Source organism: Nyctibius grandis, chromosome 5, assembly GCF_013368605.1.
Source record: "Nyctibius grandis isolate bNycGra1 chromosome 5, bNycGra1.pri, whole genome shotgun sequence".
In the NCBI taxonomy this organism is placed as follows: Eukaryota; Metazoa; Chordata; class Aves; order Nyctibiiformes; family Nyctibiidae; genus Nyctibius; species Nyctibius grandis.
The window spans coordinates 75242440-75260692 of record NC_090662.1 but is presented as its reverse complement, the minus strand read 5'-3'; the positions used below and the strand labels follow the sequence as shown (position 1 = coordinate 75260692).

Below are 18253 nucleotides of genomic sequence, written 5' to 3'. Positions count from 1 at the left end.
TTAGAGTTTCACGGACTCAGGGTATTTTGTGACCTAGTCTTGCAAGACTACCTAGCCTCTGAGCACTGGCTTGTTTATTTGGAAATAAAGGGGTGAAGAATTCCTTATTCTTGTAGATGGGACAACAGAAAGCATGACCGTCAGTCAAAAAGAGGTGGATCGTGTCCAGGCTCCTGTACTTTGCAGTGTTCCCACCCTACAAAGTCAGATGTGAACCTCCCAAAACTGGGGACAGGTGGAGCAGGCCTTGATCTCATGTCCCTTCCCACTGACCACCTCAGCAACAGCAGTGGAACAACTGCAGGATAGTGTCAGACCTCAGCTATTAATGGAGCCCATCAGCACTGAGAATTCATCAGTGTGGGTCCCAAGAAAATTCATTTCAGCCCCAATTCACATAGCCAGTAGTGCTGCATTATTGACCTGAAACATTCAAATATCTCACAGCAGTTCATTAATTTCTCATCACTCAGATGTAACTTAATGCCCAGTTTCTGTGAGGATATGTGAAGGCCAGGGAGACAAAGAGAGACAGGGAAAGAAACCAGCTGGCATTTAAATGCCTCTCCAAGACCTTTACAAATAGTATGCCCCAGGATCACTTACCTGTCTGCTGAGATGCAGTAATCTCTGGGGTGAAATACACCAGGAGATTTTAATTTCTAGGAAGGCTGATTTTGTGTCACATCCAAAATACCACACCACCATCACTATAGCATCCTTGGTAACTTAATGGGATCAGTACCACCTTGGAAGAGAACTGTTTGCTGAATCACTGTCACTGCTTCTGATCTTACAGGCACTGGGGTCAGCGCAGCTTAAGGGAATATATGGATGGAAGTGTTTCCTTTATGAATCACCCACACTATTTGCTGCGGCACAGTTCTCCTTCACGGCACACTGTGGCACCGACACCTGACTTTTTGGAAGGAAGAGTGCTTCACCTTGAGTCATCTGCTGTAGATGTCCCCAGGTTACTCTCTGCTGGAGAAGGACAGCTGCATGCAAAGCAGAAAACAGCAAGGTGAATGAGAAGGGAAGTGTAAGAGGATGCTAATTATTCGTATCTCCCACAAGTGAGGTCTGTCCAACTCTCTTTGTTGATGTCGTGGGGCAAGGTTGAGGGGAAAAAATAACAAGATTCTTTTCTGTCCCAAAAAGCACAACGATTTCACAGTTGTGGATACAGTACACTGACAAACAGGAGAGCTAAGAGGAGAGCCTTCATTCCAGACCGGGGCCTGCAGACACAGAGCCACATCTCTTCAAGAATGTGCTTGGACTGCAAGAGGAAAAATGGGGCTTCGCATGCCGGTGTGCTGCAGCTCCCTCCGGTGTCCACAGCGAGCAAGAGCAGCAGGATATCTCTATTTCACTGCGGTTTGCCTGGTATCTAAAACACTGAACTGCTTCCCAGCCAGCGATTCCATCGCCAGGAGCATCTCCCCCATCCGCACCAACCTCTCCAAACGGAGGGGTGCTGCTAGCACAAGTCATCTACCCGCACTGAACAGCTGGGGGAGGACATAGCCTTCCGGTTTGAAAAGAAGGTTTTAAAGCTCACAAGCAATCAGAAGAAGCCTTGCCCAGCACTAGAGGTGAATCCTGCACTCTGTGGGAGATGGTGATACGTCACCACGTTGCTAGACCAAAACATACGGCATCAGTGAAAGTTTCCAAATAAACGTGTTCAGAACTCACAAGGTCTTCAAGATATTTTAGTTATCCAGCTAAGCCGTAACAGAGGCTTGAATGACAACACAGAGGTACAGAGTAAAACAAAAATCAAACCAAGCTGTGTGGAAACATGTAGCCTGAACATACGGCTATGTGGACTTCCAGAAAAAGCCAAAGATCTGAGAGGATTCCTCAACCTGAGGTGCGGTTATAACTTCCATCACGTTCTTTTGGTTGTTTAATAACCTTTTGAGCGTCTCCAGTGAACTGAGTTTTAGCTAGTCCTTGAAAGTGGGAATGGTGTTGTCTTGCTCCAGTGAAACGGAGTGATGGTGGTTTGGCCCAGAAGGCTGCCCTGTTGAGCAGGGAAATGCCTAGCTTTCCCCATCCCCTCTACTCCTCTTCTGGTGCTCCCACCACCAGTGCTTCCCCCATAAGTCCTGGAAGGACCAGAAATAAGAAGGAGCAGTCATTCTGTCTTTTCTGCTTGAGCACTGCCACAACTGATGCTCAGTCACTGTTAGGTAGGAGGTTGTGGATTCAGGTATGTCACATGCAGGTAACACTCTCCTGGGTCTCTTGTGGCAGTGAGGATTTCCTTAGTAACTGTGTACAAGGCACTATAGGGTTTTATTCCTAGTCTGCAATTTGTTGAGAACAAACGAGGGTTACCTGGCTAGCAGGATAAGCCTTAGGGGACACATCTTTCCCCTACAAAGTTTCTGTCTTTCATTGATGTATGAGGGAGGGAACTTGGGTCATTTCCTAGCTTTCTCCTTCAACGTCCTTGTCTTCAGGACTGAGGTTGTGCCTTAAAGCTCATACAAGGGGCACCGTCGAGCCAGTGCCTCCTCAGACCCAGAGGAGTAATGCCAGGAGAAGCAAAAGGAAAAGGAGTCTCTGAGAAAGCAACATGAGATGGGGGATCCTGGGGCTGTTGGAGGAAGGGTTAGGGCAGAGCGGCTGCTCCAGTGGGGCTGATTCATAAAACACAGCGTGCTTGGAGGCAGAGCAGCGCAAGGGAGCCTGAAGGATGGCGCGGTGAGGGGCAGATCTCATTCTTCCTCGGCCTGTCTCTTCCTACTTTTTTACTTTTCTTTGCACACGTTTTCCCTGTTCCCCACCTTTATCAGACTGCCCAGAACGGCAGCAGCCGTTCCCTGTCCGTGCCGTGTCCCCCCCCTCCCCCGCAGAAGCCCGTCCCGGAGTGAGCCTGAGCCTGAGCCCCATCCCCATCCCCATCCCCATCCCGCCGGGAGGTGCCAGCCCCCGCCCCGCCCCGGCGCGGGCAGCGTGGTGATGTCATCACTGTCGCTACCAGCCGATTGGCTGCCTGCCAGCCCGCCATCTGCACCGCGGTGCGCTCCCCTGCCGCCCGCCCCGGTCCTCCCCGTCCCCGCCGCCCGCGTCCGCGTCCGCCTCCGCCTCCCGCAGCAGGCGGGGCCGCCCGGGGCCTGTGCTCGTCCCGCACCCCCGCCCGGCCGCGGTGGCTGGAGGAAGGCGGGCTCCTCCCGCGCAGCACGGGCCTGCCCGGTGGGCCCTGTGTGCGGAGCGTGACAGTCCGGGGCAGCACCGGGGGAGAGGCCGGGGTCCGTCCCGGCACCGTGGCAAGCCGGGCGTGTCGTTTAGGGACACAGGGATGCGGGTTCTGCAGTGTGCGTGTGCGAGAGGCAGGCGGGGAAACGGTAGGGCGAGGAGGACCGAAGGGCTGGGGTGGAAAGCGCAGCAGCTGGGTGGGGAAGCAAGGGCAGATGCAGCGGCGTGAGGAGGAGAAGCGGGACGCGAATGTGTAACGTAGACACAAGAATCCGTCCCTGGTGCCGGACCATCCTGCGGGAATGGGAGGAGCGGGCTCCCTTCGGAGGATCATAAACTCTGGAATGAGGGTGTGGGCTGCTGCTCCTCGCTCCCCCCTCATTCCAGATGCATGATGACACCACGTCCCACCATCTCCCTGGCTTCTTTTTTCTTTCTTCCCCCCCCCAAAAAAAAAAAAATCGTATTTTGAAGACAACCAAAAGCAGAATGTGTTCTGGGTGTGGCTGCATGTGATTTACCCAATAGCCAAAGTGGGGGGGACCGCTGAAGGGGAAAGACTGAGCGTCTGCTGCTGAAGGGAGTGGAGACCAAGGGCTGCAGTAAGTGATGGGGACCCTATCTAGTCTCTCAGTGCTCCTCAGGATAATTTAAAAGTAGAAGAGAGTGGAAGGAGATAACAAGGGGAAACTTTTCTTTGTGTGCTGGGAGTGTGTGTGGAGGGGGCTTAGCCACCTGGAAGAGAAAAAGATGGAGACTGGAGGAAGGAGGTGGAAGGAGAAAGAAAGCAGATGGAGTTGTATGTTCAGTTCAAAATGTTTCAGAAACACCTGGAACACTGGCCAGTTAGGAGGGAGACGGGTGGGAGGGAGGCTGGGAAGACCAAATGGTCTTGATAGGGAAATGGAGGCAGCAAGCAAAGAGTTTCTGTGCTATAGGGGAGGGTATCTCTGTTCCTGCCTTAGTTTTCCTCTGACTCCTCTCTCCTCTGCTCCACAGAGATGAAGACCTCTGGAGCCTGTATACTGCTGTGTCTCCTAGCACTCTCCTTGTCCCCAGCTGGTGAGTCCTTATGCCAGAGGGAGGAATTCTTCTCCACCCTGGCCCCGCAGATTTTCCTGCACAGGCTAGTGTGCAATGACCTAAGGAGAGAGGCAGAGAAATATAGATGGACAGTGAAGGGAGAAGGACCGAACAGGAAAGGCAAGGTGGATATAGGGTTGTAAGGAAAAATTTAGGAACTGGGGACTGGTTCCCATATGTGTCCACTCTCCAGTAATTACTGGGAGTCTCAAGACACAGAGGTCCACAGCCTCCACTGCAGGGATGTTCGGGTAAACAAAACAGCTAGGTGGAGTTGAGAAAGAGGGTTACCTGTGCTTTGTTCTTACTGTAGGCTGCTGTACCACCTGTGTTTGCATGATCTGCAGAGCATTTCCCAGTGCTCCACAAAACTTGTTCTGTCATAGTTGTGAAACATTTTCTGTCACTAGCGGTTCTTGCTGGAATGGCCCCATTCCAGGCCACTTGGCTGCTGGGAGGTTTTGTAGTTTTTTATATAGCTGTTTTGAGAAACCTAACCTGCGTGGTTCTAACCACTCTCTACTTCTGTTGTTGTTGTTCTGTTTTGTTGTTCCACTTCTTTGTTTTCTTGGAGTTACTTTGGCAAAAATTCATGTAGGATCGAATTTGTTAAAAAAAACCTCACAAAAAAAAACAACCAAACAAAAAAAAACCACCAAAAACAAGAGGGCAGCATCAGACGTTATAGTTGAAAGACTCAGGACAGACAGCAAAATAACATTAATTCCCGTGAATGGAAAAAGCTTCACCCAGGAAAGACTATGTAGGAGACAGATGACTGCACCTATCCCATTCAAATCAGGCCATTCCAATCTGCTCTCCTCAGTCCTCCCTTCATGCTGAAGCCTGATTCTGCTCCCAATAGCACTTTTTCCTGTGAAGGTGCACAGCAGAAGATGTCATGTTTGTGACTGTGAAGCAGGGAGGTGAGGCATCCAAGAGATGAGCTTGTAGGTGGCCTACAAAGTTAGAGGCAGAAAAAAAGACTATGTTTTTTATGATGCATGAAGGAGGCCTGAAAGGAATATTTCTTACTTTTGTGTATTTTCTTGTAGCATTCCTGGGTTTTTTTTGTTCTAACTTAGAAGACAACGGGAATCACTAGCTGGTCTCTCATTGTTTCTTTTGCTTTTGGGTGAGCTACAGATTCAGTGAATTAGGGTTGCAGTTTTCTCAGACTTCAAGGGTCCAATCATCTATAAAGCGTATGAATTGGATACCATAGCAAATATAAATGGCAGTGATTGAAAATCTGATAAGAAAGTGACCTCTTTTGTCTCCTCTCAGAGGTTTTACTTCACTTGTGTCCTGTTGTTTTAGAATTGGACCGGTTTTCTAGTTATTTCCTAGGGAGGGGGGAAAAAAAAGCTAGTAAGAGCTGACTTTTTAATGTCAGAAAAAAGGAGGGGAGCCTCCTCCCTTTTTCCGTATGACTCCTGTTTCAAATCTGGCACCGCTAGCCCCTGCAACGGTTTCAGAATTTGTGTCCTTCCTTTTGTATCAGAAACAAATGAGAAAGTGTTCAATATATTTTTTCTCTTCTACTCGTTGCCATTAGGAGATTAGCCAGAACAGGGAAAGTTTTGGGCTGCAGTACATTGTGCACTTAAGTTGTTATACATGTGTGGCTCTCCTTGGGTCAGTCACCAGCAGCTGAGCCCTTGCCAGCAGCTGGGTGGGGAAGGGAATAACAGGGTCCAGCGACTCCTGTAATGCTGCAGAGCAAGATTATATAGGGGTCCCAAGAGTCCCTCTGCAGCCTGCAAGTAACCGCTCTGGGAATGAGGAACAACTAAGACAAAAGCTCCAGACCTGATAGTTTTTGCCCGTGCAGTGCTGCCATTAACTGAAAGCTGAAGGCTGAGTTCGTAAGACGTAGCAGTATGTACTGTTTTTTGTGCTGGTCCTGCACACATCCCTGCAGTGCCCCACATCACTGGGTTTTTCCTGCCAACTCCTTCCTTCATCCCACCCCAGTTATGCAGACATTTCCCTCCCCTGTGGCTAGCAGGAAATATTTTCCTATTCCTGGCTGCTGTAGGGAGCAGCTCTCTCACACTTTGTATTTGGACAAACGAACAGTCTAGCTCAGTTTCAATTTCTCCTCTTTCACACAGCATGCACAGCCAAGCCCTCATCATTCTCCCTCTCCAGTGTGCCCAGAGGCTGAGAGGGGAAAGATCTTCTGCTCTGTGCTCCATACCCAGGCAGGATGATGGACCAGAAAATTATTTGCCTAAGGAGCTACAAGACCTGCAGTTTGTTTCTTACTGTGCCAATGACTCAATCTGTGATCCCAAGCAAACAATTTCCATGACTCAATAGGGATTTTTACCAACCTTCAGAGCAGGGAGGCAACGTGCAATTTGTTTTCAAAATGCATCAAATGGGGTTTCAGAAATGCAAAGTCCAGTAGCAGATCTGGAGGTATTTACTATCTTGTCCCTGTGCCTAGCCTTTGACCCTGGTGGAAGCAGCAGGGATAGGCTCAGGACCTGCTGTATGCACAAGTCTTTGAAGAACAAACCCAGCCAGCAGTGGAGGCTGAGGCAGAGCGGAGAGCATTTCTCCTTTCAGCAGAGGGCAGTGGTGCCTCCTGGACAGAAAATCATCTCATAAAAATTTCACAAAGCCTGCAGACTATAGAAATCCCTCTCTCTGTCCTTTCTTCACTCCCCTGTTGTCTTCTCTTACAGACTGGTTTCTGTGGGTGGTCAATGGGCAAGAACTGGAAAGTGCAACTGGTAAGTATTGCAGGCATGTTATGTGCTAAAGGCTGCTCATGTGACCCAGTTGTCCTGTGTAGTTACAGCCTGTTGTAAATGCTGTTCTTTGTTTCCTTGCCTCTGACATTGTGAGCTTGCCTTGCAGTGAAGATTAAACAAGCCCTCCAAGACAATCTGTTAAGTGTTGTGTGTTCTTTACAAATAATTCACTAGTGTTGGGGTCCTGAACACTAAGCTGAAGCACATGAAGTTATATTCACAGTCAATGGTTGTGGAAGATCCGTGAGAGCTGATACCTTTTCAGCCATGAGATGCCTGGGGAACTCTACTGCTGCTCAGGAAAATCCCGGGAAAAAGGGTGCACAAATGGCATGGTGCTTTAGCAGTGAGGCCACTGAGAAAGAGTATTGACTGGCCTTCATACTGGCTGTGTTGTTGGCGATGAATTGCTTTATCCCTCTGGGCCTTCTTCCATTTCTGTGTCATGATAAGATAAAATGAATGTATGTTTGCATCATGCTTCAGCACCCAGAAACAGCACAAGGGCCTGCCTTTTCTTAAAACTGAAGCCCCTGTCTAAGCCATTAGACATCTCCCAGCTATGATCCTGTCACATGCAATACCTGGGGCTTCCCAGAAAACTATTCAGAAGCCAGTCTAAATGTGTCCACCAGGCTTCCCTTTCCTTCACACTTTATCCCTCCATTACACCTACCCCAGCTTTGCCATCAGTTGCCTTTCAAAGAAACTCATCTGCTGATGAATTTCTGCAGTCAAGCCTAGGTTCTGGAGTTGCCTCCCTCTTTGTCTGCAGTGGGTGCCTCAGCTGTTTGTCCTACTGCTGCGGGAGCCATCAGCGCTTTCGTTTCAGACATCTGTCTTTCCCATTGAGATGCCACAGTGGACGTATCTGAGAAGTCAGAATATGAATCCAGAGTTCAGTAAAGGTTCATGCAACGTGCACTAAGAAATCCAGTCCCAGGCCAGTCACTGAAAAGGGGGATGGATACAGGTGGGATGGGGATACTGTGTTTGTTCATGTATTTACTGGTTTGGCTCCCACTGTATCATGAGCCTACCGTGGTGGCCAAGGTAATTCAAACAAGCTATAGCTAGCTATGTAAGGGACCATAAAGTAAAGACAAGCTCTCTCAAGGACATTCTCTCTTTTCCAGGTGAAGTTAGCACCGACTCTCTTATCAGCACCTCTGGTAAGCTCCGATCTCTTGGCAACTTCAGACTTCTTTTCCCATTTCCACCTTTACTCCTGCCTACATAGCCCCAGAAATTACCCATTACTCTAACAAACTCCTCTTCCCCACTTTTGACATCTAGCAGTGCTCTTCCAGCGTTTATGGCTATCTGGGAGTCCTTTCTGTGCTCTGTGCAGGGAGATGAATTTGGGATGGCTTAATGGCCTGTTCTCCAAGAAAATGCCAATCTCACCTGGTGTACCAGGGCTCTCTGAAGCTGTTTGCACTTCAGGAAGCCGTGAAATCTGAAGCTTACGCAACCTGGGCTTCCAGAGGAAGTTGAAGGAAGGAAAAGACTAAATAACGAGGGAGAGAGATTGGTCAGGTTCACCAGTTAACTGGGCAGCACTGGGACACAGGTTGTGTCTGTGTCTGCTGACAGCTAGCAGCCATGCTTGAGTGCTCAGGAGACAGAAGTGGCAAAAAACCCAAAAGACAGTAATAAAGCAAACTCTGAACAGTGGTGGGGTGGGGAGGTGGAATGGGGGTTGTTCTTTTGGTATGGTCTTCCCTGCCGTACCTGCAGCTATGTCACTGGGGGGCAGCAAAATGCATGAGAAAGACGGTAGATGGAGGACACTTGAAGATGAGCACATCGTGCCTGCTTAGAGAGCCAAGCCTTGCTGTGGAGATAGCTCCAGGGGAAGGACGCATTGCTGATGGGAGCGTAGGCATTTACAAGATAGGCTTATCCTGCCAAACTCGCAATGGGGGATGGAGGAGAGAGCCAGAGGCTCAAGAAGGAGCCTTCCCACTTTTTCTGTTTCGAATCTGGCACCACTGGCCTTGGCCACGGTTTCTCTCTCTGCTGAGGCAGTTTCTCAAACATATCCCTCTGAGGTGGGAGGGACCAGGCAAGGCAGGGAGAGGGAGAGCACATCTGGTTGATGATATGGTTCAAAAGACAAAGGGGAGGCAGCAGCACTTGGCTGTTGCTGGGAAGTGTGCTGTGTGTGTAGGAGAGCTCATCTGAGAGTGGTGTCCCGTCCTCCAGGACAGTAGTTCCATGGTGTCTTTTCTGCCCTGTTACTCTGCTCATCAGCTGGCTAGAGTATTGTGGGTCAAGCTGACCAGCTGTCCTGGGACAACACTAGAGGAGAAAAGTGGAAGCACAATATTGTATACACAAGGTGTATGACCTTCCTGGTGGAGATGGGAGGTAAAAGCAACCTGTGTCAGTCTCATGTTCAGTGTGTGAGACCTGACAGTCTGTAGGGGGGTAGATAAGACTTGGTGTCTGGACCAAACTGGTAATGGCTAACCTACATCTAAACCTGAAAAGGCTAAATGTGAAGCCTTTACAGCAGACTTTGGCTTCAAAATGCTTATTGTTGAGGGATCAAGAAGAAACTCTTCACAAAGGATGTGCCATGGGACCCATCTCTGCTCTACAGCATCCCAGCAGCTCTAGGACACCCAGCATATTCACAGGGAAAGCCTACAGTTGCTCTGACAAGTCACATAACAACATCATGATCAGCATTGTCTATGAACCAGATGTGGGATGGCTACTCGTCAGGAGTGTTGAGGCATCGGCAGAACTGTGGGAGGAGAAAGAGGCTGAAAGCTCAAATTAAGATCTTTGAGAACATCTTTTCTTTTTCCAGCTACAGCTGTCACACCACCTGTGCTTCTTAGTCCTGGTGAGTTTATTCTCCATTCACAGCCAAATGTTGTGGACCCCCCTTCCCTCCCCTTGCCCAGTCCGTTGCACACCCAGAATCCTGCCTTCCCTGGCTGCCCCTAACCGTGGCCCTGATGCGGCCCCTGAAGACTCCTTCTCTCTATGCCCATCTGTTTTGTCGATGTTTCTGGCTGCCACTATGGTACGTGAACAGGACAAGTAGAAGTCCTCTGTAACTGTTGATGAAAACTTGCGCCTGGCAGTCCATTCTCCAAGTTCCTTTCCAGATTGTCACTGGGTAGTTAATAAAATGTACTGGTTTACTGTGGTACAGGTGGGTTGCTTTATCAGAGGGAACAACAAACCAACCTCCTTTTGACCCCTTGTCATGGTCATTAAAGAATCAGCGGTCTGGTGATGCTGTTTCTTAAAGGAGTCAGTGTTCCTTAGTAAGAGGCAGTCACAGGCTCCTTTGCTTCTTGCCTAGATGGACAGCAATTACAGCAACTAAATGCATTTACCTGACCTTTTGAATTATAAGAAGTCAAGATGCCCTTACAGTGTAATTCTGAACAGTAGTGGTAATGCTTTATGGTAAAGCTTGAACAGATTTTTAGCATTGTTGGCTGGGTAGCTGGCACTAGATTCATATTGGATTTGTACCTTCTCTTATGGTTTCATGTCGGTAACAATGAAATCTTTTTCCACATTAGAAGTTACAATGGAGGGCTCTTGAAAGAGCTTTCCAGTTATTTGTTTTGAGTAACCTGATGTCTAGGAAGGAGTTATGGTAAATCACACTAACTTTGTTACCCTCTGTCTTCCAGTTCAGTCTGACAGCGAAACTACAACGGCTTCATCAGGTAGATTTAAGTTTGATGCCTGCACCCCCTCCCAGTCCCACCCTGTTACCTCTCCAGGCAGGTGCTCACTGAGCACTGAGCTTTGTTTCCTGGAAAATGCCCTGCACTCTGTTCCTCGAGTTAGAAGTACTGGAGAATGACGGTAGTGGAAGCTAAAGTCTTCCCCTGGGTGGCATGCCTGGGAGGGGAGGAACTGGGAGATCACCAGACCAGATACGCTGGGTCAATATTCTGTCATTCTCAGTGGCCAAGAGCTGGCATTTCAGAAGGAAAAGCAAGAAAACCCATCATAGCTAGCTACAGGGTTGATTGTCCAGAAAAGAAAGGAACTAGATTTATGTCTTGAAGTGTGAGATTGCAGATCTATTAGAAACACGTATCTTAAACATGCGACTACAATTTACATTTTGTTTATTTGTGTCTGTCCCCTTTACAGCATGTGCCTTCTGTATTGAGGATTCCCAGTGGGCTTGTTTTGCATTTCACCCAAATTTCCCTTACTTTTGTCTTATGAGGCAAGGGGATGAGAAATGTCTGCCTCATTTTCCTCTTCTCTAAACAATCCCCATCTCTCACAAGAGATTGGAAAATAGAGGCTAGGGGCCTTCCCTAGAAGCCTGGAGGACAGCACCTAGTGATGAGGTTATATGTGTGCCAGAATGGGCGCGCCTGCCAATGACGCTGGATTGCACCTCTCTCTGTGTGTGTATTCCCAGATTGTCGTGAAGAAAAGTTCCCTTGCACACGTCTGTACTCTGTTCACAAACCAGTAAAGCAGTGTATCAGCTACCTCTGTGTTACAAGGTAAGAAAACCAGTAGTCCCCGAGAAAACCCCTAAAAACTCTCCAGAAATAGCATGTCCAGTTCAACAATAGTTTCCTTTGAAGACTAGAGGTTCCCTCAGGGAACCAGTTGGTGAGATGAATCCTATCCTCAGAGTGTCCTTTTAGGGTTATTAATTCAAACAGCACAATAACTATTATCTGTGCAGCACTAAGGAGCTGTAATGTGTCCTATATTGTAATCCATATTTAAGGTATTCAGCCATTTCATGAAGTCTTGACAAAGATTACTTTCCTATTGACAACAGCCTTGTTCTAGACTAACTAATCCTAAAAATTTAGGATTTGCCTCCTCATCAGTGAATATACATGTTTATTGCCTGTATCCCTTTTTTGTTTCTTTGGGTCCCTGTGCCTTTCACTACTGTCCTTGGCGTGTTCCTGATGATCCTTCAGTGTGCGTCGCATGTACATAATAAACAAGGAGGTGTGCTCTCGCATTGTCTGCAAGGAGAATGAGGTCATGCAAGGTGAGTGATAGCACAAGCTAGCCTAGAAGAATAGCTGCAGCCATCTGATAGGGCCTCCAAACCAACTAATTACTCAACCCCAATCCATATGTGCTAGTTTTCCTGGACTTGGTCTGGAGGAGCTCTAATGCAATGCAGCCTTGCATCCAGTACACATGCCATGAAAAACACTGGGAAGTAGATCTTGTACTACCAAGAAGTATGAGAGCTCTGCCTTCTTCGATCTTGATCACGCTCTGCTAGCCCCAGGCACACCCTTACTCAGAGTTGCATTCCTTTGAGGTTAAAGAGTAACTCTCAGTATATCTATTCATGAATAGAAACAGGATCCAGTCCAAATTTCTTATGCAGTCTTTGTTGCAGCAAAATACGAGTGATTTTAATATGTATTGTACATGAATAAAGCTAGAAGGAAATGAATAAGAGCCTAAGGACTTGTTCACTTGCCTCACGTATATGAGGATTCAGCAGTTCCAACAGTTTCTGTAGATGTCATTGCGGAAGTCATTGCTAGGCCACTCTCCATCATCTTTGCTAAGTCATGGGCAACAGGAGAGGTGCCTGAGGACTGGAGGAAAGCGAATGTCACTCCAGTCTTCAAAAAGGGCAGGAAGGAGGACCCGGGTAACTATAGACCGGTCAGCCTCACCTCCATCCCCGGAAAGGTGATGGAGCAACTTGTTCTTGGTGCTGTCTCTAGGCACATCAAGGATAGGGGGATCATTAGGGGCACTCAGCATGGCTTCACCAACGGGAAGTCTTGCTCAACCAACTTGATAGCCTTTTATGAGGATGTTACCTGGTGGATAGATGATGGTAAAGCTGTGGATGTGGTCTATCTCGATTTCAGTAAAGCGTTTGACATGGTCTCCCACAGCATCCTCGCAGCTAAACTGAGGGAGTGTGGTCTGGATGATCGGGTAGTGAGGTGGATTGTGAACTGGCTGAAGGAAAGAAGCCAGAGAGTAGTGGTCAGCGGGACAGAGTCCAGTTGGAGGTCTGTGTCTAGCGGAGTTCCGCAAGGGTCGGTTCTGGGACCAGTTCTATTCAATATATTCATTAATGACTTGGATGAGGGATTAGAGTGCGCTGTCAGCAAGTTCGCTGATGACACAAAACTGGGAGGAGTGGCTGAGATGCCGGAAGGCTGCGCAGCCATTCAGAGAGACCTGGACAGGCTGGAGAGTTGGGCGGGGAGAAATTTAATGAAATATAACAAGGGCAAGTGTAGAGTCCTGCATCTGGGCAAGAACAACCCCATGTACCAGTACAAGTTGGGGACAGAGCTGTTGGAGAGCAGTGTAGGGGAAAGGGACCTGGGGGTCCTAGTGGACAACAGGATGACCATGAGCCAGCAGTGTGCCCTTGTGGCCAAGAAGGCCAATGGCATCCTGGGGTGTATTAGAAGGGGTGTGGTCAGCAGGTCGAGAGAGGTTCTCCTCCCCCTCTACTCTGCCCTGGTGAGGCCGCATCTGGAGTATTGTGTCCAGTTCTGGGCCCCTCAGTTCAAGAAGGACAGGGAACTGCTAGAGAGAGTCCAGCGCAGAGCCACAAAGATGATTAAGGGGGTGGAACATCTCCCTTATGAGGAGAGGCTGAGGGAGCTGGGTCTCTTTAGCTTAGAGAAGAGGAGACTGAGGGGTGACCTCATGAATGTTTATAAATATGTAAAGGGCAAGTGTCAAGAGGATGGAGCCAGGCTCTTCTCAGTGACATCCCTTGACAGGACAAGGGGCAATGGGTGCAAGCTGGAGCACAGGAGGTTCCACTTAAATTTGAGGAAAAACTTCTTTACTGTAAGGGTGACTGAACACTGGAACAGGCTGCCCAGAGAGGTTGTGGAGTCTCCTTCTCTGGAGACATTCAAAACCCGCCTGGACGCGTTCCTGTGTGATATGGTCTAGGCAATCCTGCCCTGGCAGGGGGATTGGACTAGATGATCTTTCGAGGTCCCTTCCAATCCCTAACATTCTGTGATTCTGTGATTCTGTGATTCTGTGATGTAGTGAAGGATGTGCCTCTAACTGTTCTGGTGGTGAAGAATTTGAAGGAAGCTTTGATTATCTGTCAACCTGTGTGTGTCTGCTATGTCTTCAGATGAGATCTGTCGCCAGCTGGCTGGCCTTCCTTCTCGACGTCTCCGCCGATCTGGGCAACCGCTGCATCTTCCTTGCAGACAACTCCTGGAGCCGCAGCGCAGGAGGCCTGATGCTCTGTGAGCTACCAACAGTAGGAGAGAAAAAGGAAGGGAAAGAAGAGAAATCATCATCCACTACCTACAACCCAAGACAAGTCCTTCTCGTCTGTGATTTCCCCACCATTCCCTTGCTTCTCTGCCTTCCCCCACATCCTCTTCTTTAGGTGCTGCAGTACACAGAGTCCTCTCTCTTCTAGTCTGTCATGGTGGCTGTTGTCATCTTCTAAATCTGTTGCTGAGGATGTGGGATGCTCCTCTCTCTTCTCTCAAGCTCTGTTTGGCAGGCCATAAACTGCTTATTTCCCAGAGGTCCTTATAAATGTGCTGCATCGTCTCTTGCTTTGCCCCTGCAGAGAGACATACATGGGGACAGGATGTAGTCCTCTCCAATGGTACAGATGCCCTAAGCTGCATCTCATGAGCAGGAGTGCAAACCTTTATGCCCTAGGACTCCTGGCCTGGGTTTCTTGCATGGCATCAGTACGAGTTCGGATATGGTTAGTCAGCCTGAGCCTCTCCGATCCTCGTGAGCCACTGAGTTTGCTGTGTGACAGCACAGCCTCCTCCTGTGTCGGCTGGCCTGAAGAGAAGTGACAGAACTGAGAGATGAGCTGTTGTCAACCCAAGGCAAATCTCATTGTCCCTGTATGGCAGCAGATCATTTATAACTACCTCTGGGAAGTTCTTTGTCTCAAGCCCATTGCCTCCCTCACACACAACTGCTACCAAAAGGAAGAATTCTGGATTTAGTATGGCATATTTTTCTTGAGAAGATTATGTTGGAACAGAGTGCTGCCTCTTCCTTTCCCTCCTCTCCCTTCCCCCTTTCTGTCCCTCCTTTCCCATTGAAGAAATCTCTTGATGTCCATTCCAGGCAAGTTCCAGGGAGCAGTAAGTATGGCTGCCTCCACTCCTAAGCCCAAGAGAGCCCACGAAGAAAGTGTGTGTCCTCGCAGTACTGGGAACTTGCAATGAATTAGCTTGTCCTGGTGACTTGTTTTGGTCTGGCTACCTCCACACTCTCCAGCTGCTGGGCCTGCTTTCAATATCTCCACTTGAGTTCCTACCTCCTGAACTGGAAGCGCCTGCATAAAGCAGAAAGGAGTCACAAATTGGGATGGGATGTGGGAGAAGAATCGTTATCTGGGATCTGTGGGTTTTCCTGCAGGTTTTCTGGCTGTGCTGACCTGCACAGAGTCAGGTGCTGGTAGGGAGGTAAACTTATCTGCAGGTATAAGCACTTATAGAGGCAGGCCAACCTGGGGAAAGGAATTCACTCTGGTAGCACTGGATGTCTGTGATCTGCTCAAGAACTTTGTCTTCCAGATATATGGAGAACATTTCCAGGTACATGGGCAGTTTTCACTATGAGACTGAGTAGAGTAAGTGGGGAAGAGCTGTCTGAAGTGTATTAATCACTCTATGTGACTCTTAGTGGCATGATTTTGTGGGCACCAGAGCTGATCAGCTTAGCTCACTGCAGCAGAACTTCAGCAAGACCCCGTCTCTAGGATCTCTAAGTGTTGTTCCCAACTAACAGAAGGCCAGTTTGCTAAAGCAGGCATTCACCCCTGTCACATAATATACTCTGCTGCTGAACTGAGTATCATTCGGCCTTGCAGGGGCACTGACGCTGCGCAGAGCCAGGGTCACACAATATAGGGGACAGTTTTCTGCACAGAGGCAGACGTCTCTGAAAAAAATAGCAAAACAATTAAGGTAAGAGCCTCTCCCCGGGACTTGGATTTCTTCTGTATGCAGCAAGAAGCTGGTTACATCCTCTTTGTAGGGGAAGACACCCTGTGCAGACACAGATTTGTTCCATATAAGGTCAAAATTGGCCATAGATGGGCTAAATCTCTCTATATTAATCCAGTATACAGGAGAAAGAATTCCAAGTTATGCAGGGACTGGAATTTCATCCTATACATAGGGACATCGCACCCCTACACAGAGGATGATGCTCCTCTTGAGTACTCGAGGGTCATGAGACTAGGGATGGAAGAGGAACTTCTCTGTAGTGAGGGTGTGGGTGTCTCTGTAGGGAGGAGGGCACTGAGAGCTTGATCTCAAAGACATTCAAGCCACTGGCAGCCACTGACTTCTATGCTGGGATGCCTGTGGAATTTGGCTGTGTGGAGGAAGGTAGGATGGAGATGAGATGTTAGAGGGAGCTCTTGGAAATTGGACTAGGCCAAGTCTCCATTCTGTATTTAGAGTTGAATGTAAGCTGATATAGATATATAACTGTATAACATAACTACTGTACAGTATATAGAAATCTAATATTCATACAGTTTGGGGAATGGTTAGAAACCTTTCTGTTGCTTGCTTTCAGCAGGGACAGGAAGAGGTGCTCCTCTCCAGGAGAACACTGTTTTAATGCTAGAGTCCATATAATGCACACAAAAATATTAAAAGAAAATTTATTTCCTGTTATTCCTGGCAACTTTCATGTGTTTGGGTTTATTTGTCTCTAGCTGTATTTCGTCCAGCTTTGTGGGCAGACTTGACTCCAGCCCAAATCCATCATTTGGACCTCTTTACTTCCTGCTAGCCCAGTCCTCCACTGCCACCCTCCCTTCACTCACAAACCACAGGTCTTCCTGGGAGGTTGTTATTTTTTCTAGAGCTACAGAAAATTATCTTCAGCATTTTTTTTCCATGGATAGCTGTGCTAGATTTTCCTGACAGTTGATAGCTGCTGAGCACAGGGATAACCCCTCCCAGCCCCTGAGATTTGTGCTGAGAACACATCTTTTCACTGTGCATGTACCATGACTTGCTGGTGGAGAATTACCATCTCCAAGTAAAATCGTAAGATGGCTGAAATAAGAGCTGTGATAAAACATCTCATAAGCAAAGAAAAATTTGTTCGCTAGAGCCATTTAACTCAGTAATGGGAATAACTGAAAGACTGCATTAAAAATTACACATCTTGGTCAAAAGGATTAGGAAAATTTCATTGAATTTCTGGCTTTTGCATAGATTCATCAGGCACTGACTGTACCTCACTTTGGCTGAAAAGATGGAGCACTCAGAGCATGGGGTACTCTAGGCCGTGTCTTCATGTGCAAGCAGTCAAGTCTGCATTTGGATGGTATTTATAGAACAAAAGTGGCTGTGGCCCAAATTACCCATTAAACTGCCTCTGACAGTGTCCCATAGTTCTTCAGTACTAAACCACACAATGCAGGTTATTGCACAGCCCTATCCCCTAGAATCAATGCTCCTTCCTGGCTAATGCTGCGGTGTCCCTATCTCAGGCTGCTATAATGAAAACAGCCTCAGCCCAAGTGACTGTAGATGTTGCTCCCATCTACATAGGCCTGACCCTGCTCTGACTCATGAGCTCTTGGCCTTTGCAATGTCCCTCTATTGGCACGTTCCACCGGCTGTGTGATCAGAGTACAACATATGCCATCGACTTTTTGTAATTCAGTTTATTCTTCCCTTTCCTTACAGTACTGGAGTCTGCAGACAGTCTTCCCCATCTTCATTAGCACTTATCCCATACACAGATGTATCTCCCCTGCCATTCCAACCTGAATTGTCATGGTGCTGCATTGCTGGTCTCTGGACATCGCCTTCTCTTGTAAGCTGCGGAAATTGTTTTAAATATAGCTCCAGCTAGGTCTGTTCCTCATGAAGCTGGACTAGCCACAAAGAAAGCTGGCAGAGTCCCATTTTAGAAGCATTATCTAGAATTTGTGGCTGATTTTCATAAACTCTTCTGACCTAGAGTGGAGGTTAGATGGCCTGCAGTCACTTCCCACGCAATGGTAGTTCTTGCTCATTTTGCAGTCAGAGCTCCTGAGCACTGATCTGTGTTGCCAGTTGGAAAGTTGCTGTTTCAAGGATAGTGCTCTGATGCCTGGTCCCCAGTTTGAAGTGATACCTCACTTTGCAGGGCATATAGATCTGGAGCTCCCTGCAAAGGAAGCTGGCCACACCAAGAGCTTTCTGCTGCACCTGGAAAGC

At 48.1% G+C, this 18253-nt stretch overlaps 1 protein-coding gene across 1 annotated transcript; it reads left to right on the top strand.

Annotated features, from left to right (window-relative positions):
* Window positions 1–3725: 3725 nt before the first annotated feature.
* On the top strand, window positions 3726–16711 carry MFAP5 (microfibril associated protein 5). Its single transcript, XM_068402205.1, has 9 exons — window positions 3726–3815; window positions 4213–4275; window positions 6993–7040; window positions 8198–8233; window positions 9883–9918; window positions 10727–10762; window positions 11479–11566; window positions 12002–12075; window positions 14173–16711. Exons 2-9 carry the CDS (start codon window positions 4215–4217, stop codon window positions 14292–14294), a joined length of 501 nt encoding a protein of 166 aa, XP_068258306.1. The 5' UTR covers window positions 3726–3815; window positions 4213–4214; the 3' UTR covers window positions 14295–16711.
* The last annotated feature ends 1542 nt before the right edge of the window (window positions 16712–18253 follow it).

Excerpts from the sequence above, each read along its gene's own strand:
- MFAP5 (XM_068402205.1), top strand. The coding sequence starts at position 4,215 with ATGAAGACCTCTGGAGCCTGTATACTGCTGTGTCTCCTAGCACTCTCC. Across the intron at positions 10,763-11,478 it reads AACTACAACGGCTTCATCAG|ATTGTCGTGAAGAAAAGTTC; the intron begins GTAGATTTAAGT and ends GTGTATTCCCAG. Across the intron at positions 12,076-14,172 it reads GGAGAATGAGGTCATGCAAG|ATGAGATCTGTCGCCAGCTG; the intron begins GTGAGTGATAGC and ends CTATGTCTTCAG.